This window comes from Leptosomus discolor, chromosome 13 (genome assembly GCF_034619465.1).
Source record: "Leptosomus discolor isolate bLepDis1 chromosome 13, bLepDis1.hap2, whole genome shotgun sequence".
Classification (NCBI taxonomy): Eukaryota; Metazoa; Chordata; class Aves; order Leptosomiformes; family Leptosomidae; genus Leptosomus; species Leptosomus discolor.
The window spans coordinates 20,282,369-20,295,416 of NC_141403.1; the positions used below are offsets into that span (position 1 = coordinate 20,282,369).

General features: G+C 42.8%; 1 protein-coding gene across 2 annotated transcripts in view; it reads left to right on the forward strand.

Annotated features, from left to right (window-relative positions):
• RMC1 (regulator of MON1-CCZ1) overlaps window positions 1-13,048 on the forward strand; it is a 16,051-nt gene continuing 3,003 nt past the window's right edge. Inside the window, exons 1-13 of one of the 2 annotated variants that reach the window (XM_086472546.1) lie at window positions 1-171; window positions 2,497-2,573; window positions 4,005-4,089; window positions 4,424-4,480; window positions 5,537-5,623; window positions 6,822-6,962; window positions 8,600-8,703; window positions 9,175-9,264; window positions 9,373-9,478; window positions 10,852-10,963; window positions 11,969-12,013; window positions 12,431-12,484; window positions 12,774-12,902. In XM_086472546.1, the coding sequence (XP_086328672.1) occupies window positions 1-171; window positions 2,497-2,573; window positions 4,005-4,089; window positions 4,424-4,480; window positions 5,537-5,623; window positions 6,822-6,962; window positions 8,600-8,703; window positions 9,175-9,264; window positions 9,373-9,478; window positions 10,852-10,963; window positions 11,969-12,013; window positions 12,431-12,484; window positions 12,774-12,902 (1,258 nt within the window). Of the gene's footprint in view, window positions 172-2,496; window positions 2,574-4,004; window positions 4,090-4,423; window positions 4,481-5,536; window positions 5,624-6,821; window positions 6,963-8,599; window positions 8,704-9,174; window positions 9,265-9,372; window positions 9,479-10,851; window positions 10,964-11,968; window positions 12,014-12,430; window positions 12,485-12,773; window positions 12,903-13,048 lie in introns of those variants that run through there. The other variant, XM_086472547.1, reaches the window with a different exon arrangement.

Consider the following 13,048-nt stretch of genomic DNA (forward strand, 5'->3'; position numbering starts at 1 on the left):
ATGAGCCGCGAGCCGCCGGCGGGGGAGGAAGAGGCGCCGGGAGGAGGAGGAGGGAGACCGGGAGCCGGCGCCGGCGAGGGCGGCTGCTACCTGGCGCTGTGCGCTCGGCCCGTGCACTTCGAGAAGGCCAACCCCGTCAACTGCGTCTTCTTCGACGAGGCCAACAAGCAGGTGGGAGCGGGAATGGGGGAGGCGGCGGCGGCGGCGGGAGGGACCCTCCCCGCGGGGGGCGGTGGGAGGCCGCGCTGCCCCGTCCTGACAGGCCGCCCCGCGGGCGGGGGTGTGTGTGTGTTCCTCGGCTCATCGCCTCCGGACCTCGGCCCGCGCCGCTGCCCCGGGGCTGTGTGAGGGCGAACGGCTGCCTTCTGTCAGCGCCGAGCCCCCGGCCTGCCGCGGGGGGCGTGTGGGGGGAGAGGGGAGCGGGCGTGGGCCCCCCCATGCCTCGCGTGGCTCCGCGGGCTGGGGTCGCGGCTTCGGGCCTGCTGCCTCAGCCTTTCCCGCTGCTGCTCTGGTGGCTCTCCGAGAAGAGGGGCCGGAGGCTCTCCTGCCTGGGTCTGGTGTCCTCCCCTTCCCTCGGCTGCTGAGCGTGGCTCTGGGTGTTCCCCTTCCGTGGGACTGTCGTGGTGCGAGGTCTGGCAGCTGGGCGGCCGGCTCGGGACATGCCGTCTTGCTAGAGGTGGTAGAAATCTTTTTTTCCTTAAATGCATCAAAATAGATTTATTAGGTTGAATTTCACCCGCCTTTACTCTGGCAGCCGTAAGGTCTTTCTGGGTCTTCAGAGTCGGCACTTTTTCTTTCTATTCCAAATGTCCCAACCGTACCAGCAAGTTTTGTCACTTCACTGTTAGCTTCACTCCTCTGATTCCCACCCCCTGCTATTCAATTCCTAAAGCTCAGTATGTCGATAAAAATCAAAATCTCTAGCTTTACTTGTGGCTCAGACCTGAGCAGATGCTTTACTTTTTATCTCTTGGCTTTAGTTCTTTCAAGCGTGTTTCTCCTTAATATCCCTATGGGCTTCTGAGTATTCAGCTCAGTGTAGCTGAAGGATCCACAGTCTGGCATGACACTCGTACACATGTGGATACGTTCTGCTGTCTAATTCCTGGGACCATTCTGTGACCTGAGCATTCACAGAATTGAAACGTTTGAGCTTTGTTCCCCATACAAATGGCATGGTTTGCCATGTGCGGTGTGACTTGATCAGTGGCATAATTGGAGAGGGGGGAGTATTTCTGGGATGTGTTTCTTGCTGTTGCACTCTGTTCAGAAGTACTGCTGTCCTTTCTCTTTGTAAACCGTGATCCTTTACTTAGAGTTTGAAGGTCAGCTGAAATAAGATTACTTAAACGTGCCTGTCAGGAGACAGTGTGTCACAGCGTGGATGTGATGTAATTACACAGAAACTGGCTGTTAAGAGCTCACTTGAAAGAAAATGATTCTAAACTGTAAATTTAATTCTCCATGTTTTCTTGCTTCTCCAAAAGTTTAGTTTCTGATGTGTCTCTAAATCGTTTGCAACCAGCATTTCAGTTCACTGACAGTTTCCCACGTAAATGGCCTTCTGAGAGATCTGTCCTTGCTATCTTCTCATCTCGCAAAGATTAAGAGCGTTGCCTTCATTTTCTATCTACGTCAATATTAAAAGTAGTTAAACTAAGTGTTTATCATTCTGGCAAGGCTGTGGACTTTATCCACAGTCTTGACACCTGAATTCCTCCTGCGTGAGCATGCTGCACTGCTAGCGTGGCGAATATCGCAAAACAATATATCTCTTATTCTGGGACTTGGTCTGTGTGCCTAGTGCTTCGACGCGTACAAGTGCGTACCTGACTTGTAAGGCACGTACCTGACTGTCTTTCTCTGAGCCCGTTAAAGTTTGTAACGGCATGACGTTTTCATGCCATCCTCTTCCAGCTCAATAAGCGATGTAGCTCCAGCAGGCGGTGTACACATACACGTGCAGTTGTGCTAAAGGGATCCTTTAACTCGTTAGTGAAACTCCTCGGGCGCGCGCAGAACTGCGGTCACTATTAAACTCTACCTGTCTAATAACGTGGTCTGACAAGATCAACCGCCTGGGTCGTGGAGTTGTATCTTTTCCCAATCCCCAAGCTGATTTCCTTTTTGTTTTAAACAATGCCCTGATGGCTCAGATACTTTTACTTGTATCTGACTTAGGAAAATAGGAATATTAAGAAAAAAAAAAAAGAGAAAAGCTTATACGGACTTTTACCACATTAACTTGCGCAGTAGTTCAGAGTATGCCTACAGGACTGTCACGGTACCATTGGAAACCCCTCAACTCTAAGTAAACTTGGAGCTCCAGAGGAAGGAATTGATTATTTACTGAAGCTTAGTGTGAACTGGCAGATCTGTATAAGAACAAAAATTGTGTCTAGTAAAAAAATTGAAGGTATGGGTTATAGAAAAGAAAGCATGTTATAGTTATGATTTTGAATAAGCTACAAATATGTTTGAAACTTTTTTTAATAGGTTTTCGCTGTTCGATCTGGTGGAGCTACAGGAGTTGTTGTTAAAGGTTTGGAGGATAGAAATCCCATTTCTTTCAGGTAAGGGCACCTTCGTTTTTGTTGTCTTGGGACAGAATTCTGCGGTCTTAAAATTGTGTGGTACTTGGTCCTCATCTGCTGTAATTCAGGCATAAAACTTATGAGTCATTGTGATCATCTTTTGATTTTGTTCTTAGACGTAATCTTGCAATTAAGATGGCGTGCTTTGCCCTCATGAATTTGTAGTCTTCTGGGGAAAAAAGTTAGTAGGCTGTGGCTTTTTTTTTTTTAAACAGCAATGTTTTATTACAGTGCTGTGCATGTGAGAAAGGATTCAAACTTGCGATTCCTACAACAGCAGTGACTTATCCAAGGATGCAGTTCAGCAAGTTAAACAATGAAGTAAACTTAAACGTGTAGAGAACCGTAATTTCTGAATTTCATGCCTGTGATTCAAGTGCAGTGTTTCCTACACGGAGGTTTCTTGCATTCTGTTTCTTGTTTAATATAAATTATCTTTTGTATTTTCCGTTTTTTGTTTAAATGGCTTTTTTGCAGAATCTGACAACAGTACTTTCAAAGAAACTACTGTGTCTTTAGAAAACTATTTTATATAACCCTCTGCTGAGAGTGGTGGCTCTTTGAACTCAGCGGTCCATGCGTAGGGAAGTGTTCTTTTACTCGAAGGTCGCTTCAGTCCAGGTATGGATGAAGCAAGTTGTAGTCGAGGTGTGCTTACTGTGATCTGGCAGGGGTACTGCATAGGGCCTGTCCCGAAAGTTGCTACTTTTATTTGACTACCGTTGTCACAAATCCCGAGGGAGCTGGAAATACTCAGTGAACTTCAGGAGGTTCCAGCTTTCCTGCTTGGCTCTCCAGTGCTCTCTTTGTCTGGACTTAATAACGCCTACTGGAAGTAGAACTACCTTATTCATCCAATTGTACTGATGCTTGTTTGGTGAGAATACATTTTTTTATTTTTCCAAATCGTGTGAAAACAGCCTCCCTCTCCCTTTAACATCAGAAATTCTTCTAGAGGATGTGCCCTAATGGGGAAGTGAGTAGGCTTGTGCCAATTAGCAGTAGTTCTGGAAGTGAAGGAGCCGATTGCAGGGTGTTGGTGAGTGTCACAGAACTCCACGCTCGCTGGGACAGAGCTGAGAACGCGGCTTTGAATAGTCCCCCAGTCTTCCAGTTCCACGTCGCAGGCCAGCAGAGCTGAGCGTCTGTAGTGACTTCAGGTGCTCGTTTGTGTGCTCTCGGCCGTGTTTCTGTGACGGGTGTCTGCAGGACTGCTGAAGAGTCAACGGCCGCTGTCTTCCAGTCTGAATTTTGAATCCTGTACTTGTCAGGCAACACTCCTAAGTTGTATTCATTTGCATTACACATTCTTTCCTCTCTCATTGCTTTTTTTTTGAGGGTATATTACAGAGTTCTGTAAGAAACTATTTTAGATGATGATTCCATAACTTTTTTTTTCTGTCTGTATAGGATGGAAGACAAAGGAGAAGTGAAGTGCATCAAATTTTCCTTGGGGAACAAGATACTGGCTGTGCAGAGAACTTTGAAGAGTGTGGTAAGAAACCTGCACCTTGCAGATAGGGAATTGGAGCTGGAAATCTTCTACGTACAGTACCAGAGTAGAAGCCTCTCAGACAAGTGTTCAAGAGGTCTGGCGAACAGGGAACGCTGTTGTCTTGCTCGTATCATCCTTTAAGGAAAAGGGGGCGGGGAGGCAACTTCTATAAAAATTTCCTGGCAGGGGTGAAGTGGAATATAGTAAGTCAAGTTTTTCTTCTGTGTATCTCATCCAAAAGAACTGATAAACGAATATCTATTGTTTTGTGTCTATGTATGTGTCTTGTCTGTGCATCATAATGGCTAATACACCTCATGGGCGTGTTTTGCAGGATTTTTTGAATTTTATTCCAGATAGCCCTCAGCTAGAATACACTCAAGAATGTAAGGTGAGTTAAAGTCACGAGCTTGTATGCTTAAGTGAAACTCTAATGTTAGTTATGCTGGTGGCCTCTACTCTACAAAAGAACTCGTTGAGATACCTTCCGGAACACTAACATGAAGTGAAGGAGATCTGTAGTCACTACCCACTATCTGAATTGTGCTAAACACGTGGGATTAACAATACCATAAAAAACTTCCTGAGCCAGTCACTTGGATTCTTTCCTAGAAAGGACTGGAAATGCTGTGGAGGCAACAAATGTCAGTGTTTGGGAAGGAGAAGAGACGCAGTGCTGATGATACAGAAAGAGTGGACAGTGATTATACTGATGCCAGATGTGTTACTGTGGATGTTTTAACCTAGTTTTGCTGATGAGTGACAGTAAGCTATTACTAGTTTACATACTGTGTTTGGTATTTTTAAACAACCCTTCTAATTTTTTGATAATTATTTTACCGGAAACAAGTACCATTGTGATTGATTGGTACTTTCCAACTTCTAACCAAGATAAATTACATTTTGGGGTAATAGGATGCTAAAGTAATTCTTAAACATCTGATTTGCACAGATCCTTTTATTCCTGTAGGCTTTAAAGCCGAAGCACTCTATGCTTCATTATTTAGGATGACGTGAGTAAGCCATTCTAGCAAAGCATTTATGGCAGTGTGCCGAGTGAGGTCATGGCAGATACTTCCACTTTGTTCTTAATTTCTGTCAACAAGCCTGGGTTTTGTGTCAGAAATTAGTTGAATTCTCAGTATGGTTTGAACCAGAACTTGGTTGTATTTAGGGTGAAAAGAAAATGTGACTGTGTAATAAACTTGTAAATCTTACATGCTGCCAAAAATTCAGGTCATGCAGTAGTTGTGTTCATACGTGGTTCTGGAAGTCTTTACAAAAGTAGCTGATGCAGGCTGGGTGTCTCGTTGGCCAAAAGTGTGAACTCCAGCGATTGGACAACTAAATTGCCTTTGGTCTCCTGTTCCTCAGTTAGTAATATTAGCTTATCTGAGTAATTAATTTTTCCAAGTAAAAGACTGTTTGTTTGCTTGTTTGTTAAAAGACGAAGAATGCCAATATTCTAGGATTCTGCTGGACAAGTTCTACAGAAATAGTCTTCATCACAGATCAAGGAATTGAATTCTATCAGGTAATATAAATAACTCCTGTAGGACAGACTTAGAGATTTGAAAATGTAAATTTGTGGCTGTATCTTCGAATTCCTTTCTTCTAGCTCTCTGAGAAAGCACTACTGAAAAAAGAAATCGTGCAGTTTTGTTTGCAGACTACGATTATTTTCCTTAGAGAGGAATGCATTTGTGGGGCAGAGGGAATTCATCATTAGCAGGTTATTTAGCACAGCTAACAAAGACTCTGTATAAAGGAGTGCTGAATTAAGCCTTGAGAACTCTGGATTAACAGATGCTCTTGGCTTGAATGGAAATGAGTGTCTAAAGCTATTGTGAAATACCACTTCATGTAAAACAAATCGGCGTTGGGGAGGATGTGTGCCTGCTTAAAATGCAGGAAAGAACAAATAATTACTAAGGTAGTGATACCCTTCTGCAAATTGGCAGCTTCCTCCTATGTTTATCTCGTTGGCTGGGTTCCTCTGTTGTGTCTGATTACCTTTGCATATGTTTTTGGAGAAATCTTATGAATAAACAGCCCTTTCTGACATTCATGATGAGGGATCTTACCAACTTCCTCCAAAGTTGTGCGCTTCCCAATAGTTCCAGTCCTGGAGCTCAGACACTGTTTCACACATACTGTTACTAGTAGCTAGTACTAAAGAAGCTAACTGAACAAGCAGTGTTATTTCCTGCTGATTGAAGGAGAAAGAAAATTTGGCACCGAAAAGGATTATGGATGTCAGCCTTGCAGGTAAAAGGACCAAATTGAGCGAGTGTGGTTTTTGAAGAGAAGTTATTTAAGCCCTTAAAATGAAGGGAATCGATTTAGATACTGTCTTTGTTCTTAAAGTGAAAGACTAAGAAAGCCGGGGAGTGAAGGCAGCAAAGACACTGTAGTAACATTTTAAATGAAACTTCACTAGTTGGGTCAAGCTAGGGGTTTTCTCCGGTATGGACAGAACTTATACCCAGACCTGGGTGAGGGGGAAGAGACAGCCCCTTTCAGCTCACTAGAAGTTAAGGAGGATTTGATGCGCATTTCCTTAGCCACAGTAAATTGGGGCCCAAGCTGTAATTGTCAGGTTTCTGCTTTTCAGTTCTAGTGCTGTAAATGACCTTACGTGTAACCGTTTCTCACTTAATGTTCCTAGCTGTGTTCCATTTATGCTGTTGGAATCCTGGTGGTAATCGGACGCTAATATCCTGTGTTTCCAGGTATTGCCAGAGAAACGGAGTTTAAAACTTCTGAAGAATCAGAGTATTAATGTCAACTGGTACATGTATTGTCCAGAGAGCTCTGTTATTCTTCTGTCGACCACTGTCCTTGGCAATGTCCTGCAGCCGTTCTATTTCAAGGTAAAGGGATACGTCCCAAACTTCCCATTTGGTGTGCTTCTGGTTTTTTAGGCTGCTTCTTCACTGAAATGTCCTATTGCTTTTCCTGGATTTCTTCTAGAGGTGCATGACAATAAGCAAAGGGCAAAGTAAAAATCTGTAAGGTAGTTCCTAGGTGATGGCTTAAAATTAAGTAATTTGCTCCTTCTTATCTCCTCTTTGGAAAGAGGTGTGTCCAGCTAATGTTGGACAGCTGACCCCGAGAAAGGGGAAAAAAAATCAGTGGCCCAATATTTAACAACTTAAGTATCTTTCAAGAGATTTTTTTTCACTGGAATAAGGATATATTATTTACTTTACTATAGGCATTGGCACTCTGTAGTGCGGTAATAAAGAAAAAATAAGGTCCTTTCACTTGTGATTATAACTACAACCTTCCAAATGTGAGCAGATGGATTTGAAAAAGAAAGAAGGTAGTGCTCAAGAAACAAGTATTGTCCCAAGCATAAGACAGCTTTGTTTACAGTAGGTATTTCTTTTGGTGGCCTTCCCTGTGGACAGCAGTTAAGGTTACTGGGAAAATATTTTTCTTTTTGGCTTGGAAAAAGTGTGTAGGGAAAACTAGAATCTGTTTTAAGTTAATCGTGCAGTAAGATGATTTAAAAATGAGGAAAAGGACGACAGCATTTGCCTTGCTTCTGTCAAAGGATCAGGAAGGTTTCTGCGGTAGTCTAAGGGAAGATGTTAAAAAGAAGCTCATTCAGATGGGTTTCCTGGTTTGGGTTATCTTGTGTAGGGTCTGTACTGGATCCTGAAGTGAAGTTCTCTTAGGTGGCTGGGTGGAACTTACTATCCTCTCACAGCTTTCTTTTTAAGGACTTAGGTCATGCCTCCCCCTCATTAACATTTTTGTGTCAAGTTGTAGCTTGAAGCTAAATAATTTTTATTTTGTATTCAGAAGGTAATCTTTAAAGATTTCCTGAGAAAGGTACTGTGCTAAAATAATCTCTGAAAACAGAGCCCTGGCGAAGGAGATGTTTCTGTAGTGTTCACACTTCACACTCACCCGATGAGAATGGGAAGTGAATTTCAGCAGAAGCTCTGGAAACTCTGAAAACTTGCTTAAATATAAATTCCATAGGAAAAGGGGAAGAGGAGAAAGGAAACCTTGGGCAGGAGCAGGGATATGCTCTGAGCGTAAGGCAGATTCTGGCGTTAGCAGGAACAAAAGGAGACTGACTGGTAGGAGATACTGATATTTTCCCCTTCCCAGTAAGCAGTTGTTTAAGAGCTGCAGCATGTACGTTGCTGGAAGAGAGAAAGGAAGGTGAGAGAACTGCTGTTTGAGATCTCCAAGCCAATTGTAAATGGGATTTGCATACAAATTTCTCATGACTTAATTAAAATTGAAATGTTTTTCTAGCTGAAGCTGATGTTACAAAATCAAGATGATAAAGCTGCTAAAATTGTAACAGCGCAAGTGTGGTTTTAGAGTCGCACACTTATTTTTTAAAGGAAAAAAACCTGTCAAAACCTTTCTTTTCGGCTGTCACCATTCTTTGCCTCACAGGGGTGCTATTGATACAGCACTTGATTAAAGGTTGCTTGAGAGCTTTCTGTTTCATGTCTTAACCATAGGGATTTTTGCTGTTTGACAGAGTGGAACAATGTCAAAACTATCAAAATTTGAAATTGAGTTACCTGCAGCACCCAAGTCGTCCAAGCTCAGCCTTTCTGAGAGAGATATTGCTATGGCTACAATGTATGTATCCAATCGAGCCTTTCTTGGCAAAGTATGACAGTTTGGGGATGCTGAGAGAAGGCAAGAACGTTAACGTGGTTGCAGTCGCTTCTGGTTTTAGCAGTACTGCTGCTCTAACGCGCTTTAGTGACTGCCTTGAACAAAGCCTCTGAACAGCTCTCCTGGGGCAAGGTGGGGAGGGGAAGCAAACTGAGAAATCTTACCCGAAACTGTTCGTGATTAGTACAGAAATTCTCAGAATGTTTCATTTTTTAACTGGTTTGTTGATAGAGTTGTTCATAGATGCCTAACTTGTGTGAGTATAGGCCATGCATTGTGATTTATCAAGTGCTGGTTTAGTCTCTTAATTAACTGATTACCTGACTTGGGTAATCTGGCATCTTCTTTTAGGATAAAATGCATGGCTCTAACAGGCTGGTAGGGCTCTTGTTTAAAAATAGTAACCATGCTATAATCCTGTTGTCTTGTCAGATACGGGCAGCTTTATGTCCTCTATCTGAGGCATCACTCAAGGACTTCCAATAGCACAGGAGCAGAAGTAGTCCTCTATCACTTACCCAGGTAAGAGCAGAATGAAGAACGTTAGTGGCAATTCACATGGGTGTCAGGGACATCAGCTTGTCTAGTTCAAACAGGCTTACTGACCAGCTGTCACCTCTGTTCCCATAGAGAGGGCTCCTGTAAGAAGACACATATTTTAAAGCTGAACAGAACTGGAAAGTTCGCGCTGAATGTTGTGGATAACTTGGTGGTAGTACATCATCAGGATACTGAGGTCTGATTTACTTGTATTATGTTGTGCCTTAACTTTTAGAAGTTACGGGCAGGTTTTAGTAACGGTGCCTCTTGGCTCTAGAAAATATCTTTGTGCGTGCTTGTGCTTAGCTTTGCCAAAAGCCAGAGTACGTGCAGGAACAAAAGCATAAGGGTATAAGAGATTCAAAGTTACCCTTTCACGCTGTTGGGCTAATTTGATCAGGGCTGTGGCTAATGTCTGTTTTTTCATACGCTTATTTTTTTTTTTCTTCTTGTTAGTTTCCTATGATACTCTGCTGCTGCTCTGTGTAGGCTTTTAAGGCATTATATGAAGAGGTAGAGTTAAATTGGATGCTAAATCATTAATCGTGGGAAATTCATATTCCAAACATTCGAGGGGTACAGTTCTATGACACAAACTTACGCTCCTTTAGTTTGAACGCCTGGATCTGCAAAACCTTCTGGGAACACAAATGATCTTATGCGTGTGGTAGCACAGGTAAAACTTGCTTGTTTGTGGCCTCAGTAGCAAGGCTTGATCCGTGGTAAAGCTAAAGTGGAAGCTGGACTTGTGGAAAGGCTTTGGCGTCTTGTACTATCTTCTCTTGGGCAGCTTCAAGAACTGGGGCTTGTTATCTCAGTAGGATGATGGTTAGCTGATGTTTCAGTTATAAGTCAAGTTAATGCTACGCACTAGCATTTAACCCAGAGCACTTATTCTCTAGCACTTTGGTCAAGCTATAAACGTGGCTGTATAAACACAGAAATCGGACTGAATAGGGTAGATACCAGTAGCTGAAGTCCCGATTCGTCAGCACTGAAAGTGAAGCTAATTTCCACGCTGCAAGGCTAAGATTGTGATCCATACGTGGTAGAAGTGTTAGTGACCCGAGTTGAACAAGACCGCGTGGCAGAAGTACGAGGATATCGTAGGAAGATGCAGAATTTTCCTGGCAGTTTCTAGCATCCGTAACTAAGCAGTGAGTTTGACGTGAATCTCTTACGTGGGGATGTATGAGACTGACCGAGGGACTTTCTGCCAGGCCTGTGGTGACAGTTCAAAGGGTAACGGTTTCACCCTGAAAGAGGGGAGGCTGAGATCAGGTATTAGGAAGAAGCTCTTCCCTGTGAGGGCGGTGAGGCGCTGGCACAGGCTGCCCCGAGCAGCTGTGGCTGCCCCCTCCCTGGCAGTGCTCAAGGCCAGGCTGGATGGGGCTGGGAGCGACCTGCTCTGGTGGAAGATGACCAAGCTCACAGCACGTCCCTTCCAACCCAAACCATTCTGTGACTCTAATGGAGAACACAAGATGGAAATGTGAAAAGCAGCCCGAGTATGTGTAAATGGGTGGTAGTTCACATTTGTGAATACTGATTTCCTCTTCTTAATTTCAGACTTCAGTTATATTTGACATCAAGCTAAAAGGAGAATTTGATGGGTCTACTACCATCCATCAATTTGTACTGCCTCCTCGATCAATACAACCCTATCAAATACCTGTAGCAGGTAGAACTACTGTATTACAAATATCCTAACTCTGTTATCAAGATTATTTAAGTGTAACAGCTGGCATACAAGAGTGCTTCACATTTTAGGATGCTGGTTACTAACATTTCTATTACATGTATTTAAGAGAGGGTGAGGGAGGAAAGAAGATAAGAGGGACTTTGTAAAGCCTAAATTTGTGTTCCAAGCTTGTGCCTACTACAGAAAAGTAAGAGTTGCTGTTTAAGGTGCATAATTCCCCATAGTACTCTGCTTTTACGCTTCAGAGTTGTTTTGGTTTGGATTTTTTGACCACAGCTGTAAAAGCTTCTCTGTGTACTCAAAAGCACTTCATGCTTTTCTGGCGTAAAGTCATGTCTATTTAACTTCCTAAGTCACGTGAAGAGGCTGAAGGACAATCCAAGCTTAGAATCAAGTTTAGGGCCAGTTTACAAGCAATGCTAAAATCAATGTTAGGGCTTAAACATTTAGGTTCTTCTTCCTGGAGCATAGTTCCACTAGCATATGGCAAAGCAGTGTGGCTCTCTGTACAAGAGAGACTCCTCTATAGGAACGATTGCACTTTAAAAGCTCTTTAACAGCTGAATTTTGAAGTCACTAATAGAAAGCATGACTGATAAAACTGTGGGTGGAGGTTTGTATTAAATAAGGGTTAGAATCAGAAAGTACAAACCAGTCTTGCTTTTCAAGAAACTAAAGTGATTATGTACAAATACAGCAGCTGAAGACTCTGTAATTAGAATTACAGTACTAGAGCTGGAATATCCCTGCATGCATGATTTCACTTGGCTGAAACCCAAACCAGTCACGTTTTGAAGAATTTGTTTGCCTTCTCATAGTGTCAGATTTTCTGTGCAGCTGATCTGGCTGCACAAGTGAGTCTTATCTCTTTTGTCTGTGTGCTGTAGGGTTGCTAGACACGTTACACCCCAAACTTGCCTTGTGTTAGTGAAGGAGAGCTGCCAGAGTACTACTGTTCTTCACCTGATGTTAATTTTTCTGCAGGTCCAGCCTCTGTGACGAGTCAGTCTCCTGTTCCATGTAAACTCTGTATCCTTTAAATACTCTAGAAGTGCTGAAGCCTCGTTCTATGTACCAAACATGGAAGCAGCTAGTATTTGTTACCTTGACCCATTAAGCCCAGTGTTAGCTGATTCTGTGTATTTACTTCAAGAATAATAGTGTGTTTCATTAGAGTGGAATGCTTTATTCATAGAGTTGTAAATATGGAAGTCTAATATAATATAACTGTGTTTCTTGGCCATTTGAGATGCATGTGTGAAATTACTGAATAGGTACACTGTGAAATCGAAGATGTAATCCCAAGAATAGGGCTCAGGACCTTACAAGAACAGGTGACAGTAAATGGAAGCATGGTAGTAGGATCTGTTTCACTGCAGTAATGTGAATGTAAGAGCAACAGTTTAGAATCAACGTTAATATGGATGTTAGAACTTTAACATTTAGATTCTTCTTCTTGGATTGTCTTTCAACCTGATATTATCATCAGTGCAAGCGAAGGTGAGTGTGAGCTGTTTGCCTCCACTGTCAAAGGGTGGCTAGTTTATACCTTTGCTGCACAAAGCAGCTTAAAACAAAGTGACTAAGCAGGCACACCTAGTAAGATGATTATGTGGGGTAGTGATAACTGAGGGCATATGACCATGTCTTTACCACCACTTTTCAGGGGTAACAGACTTAGGAAGGTAAAAATCATAATCTAATGTGTTCTCATTAAAAGGTGGAAAAGTTGGATGTCTAGGCTATACTATATAAGGCAATTCACTTTGTTTTACTCCTCCAAATCAAGGTTACCTCTGGAGTCTTCAAGTGAAGCTTGAACCTGTAGTTAACCTCCTGCTAGATAAAGGAAAACTAATGGATTTCCTTCTCCAAAGGAAAGAATGCAAAATGGTTATCCTGTCTGTATGCTCTCAAAGTAAGTTCATGTGCTTTGTCTAGATCTTGAAAGTACGGTACTGCTTATTCATAAATACCCACACAGGTTAGCTGGGCTCTTCTTAGATTGGAGATCACCTCTTAAGCTAGCTTGGTCCTGTAAGTGTCATCTGCCTGGCCTGCCCC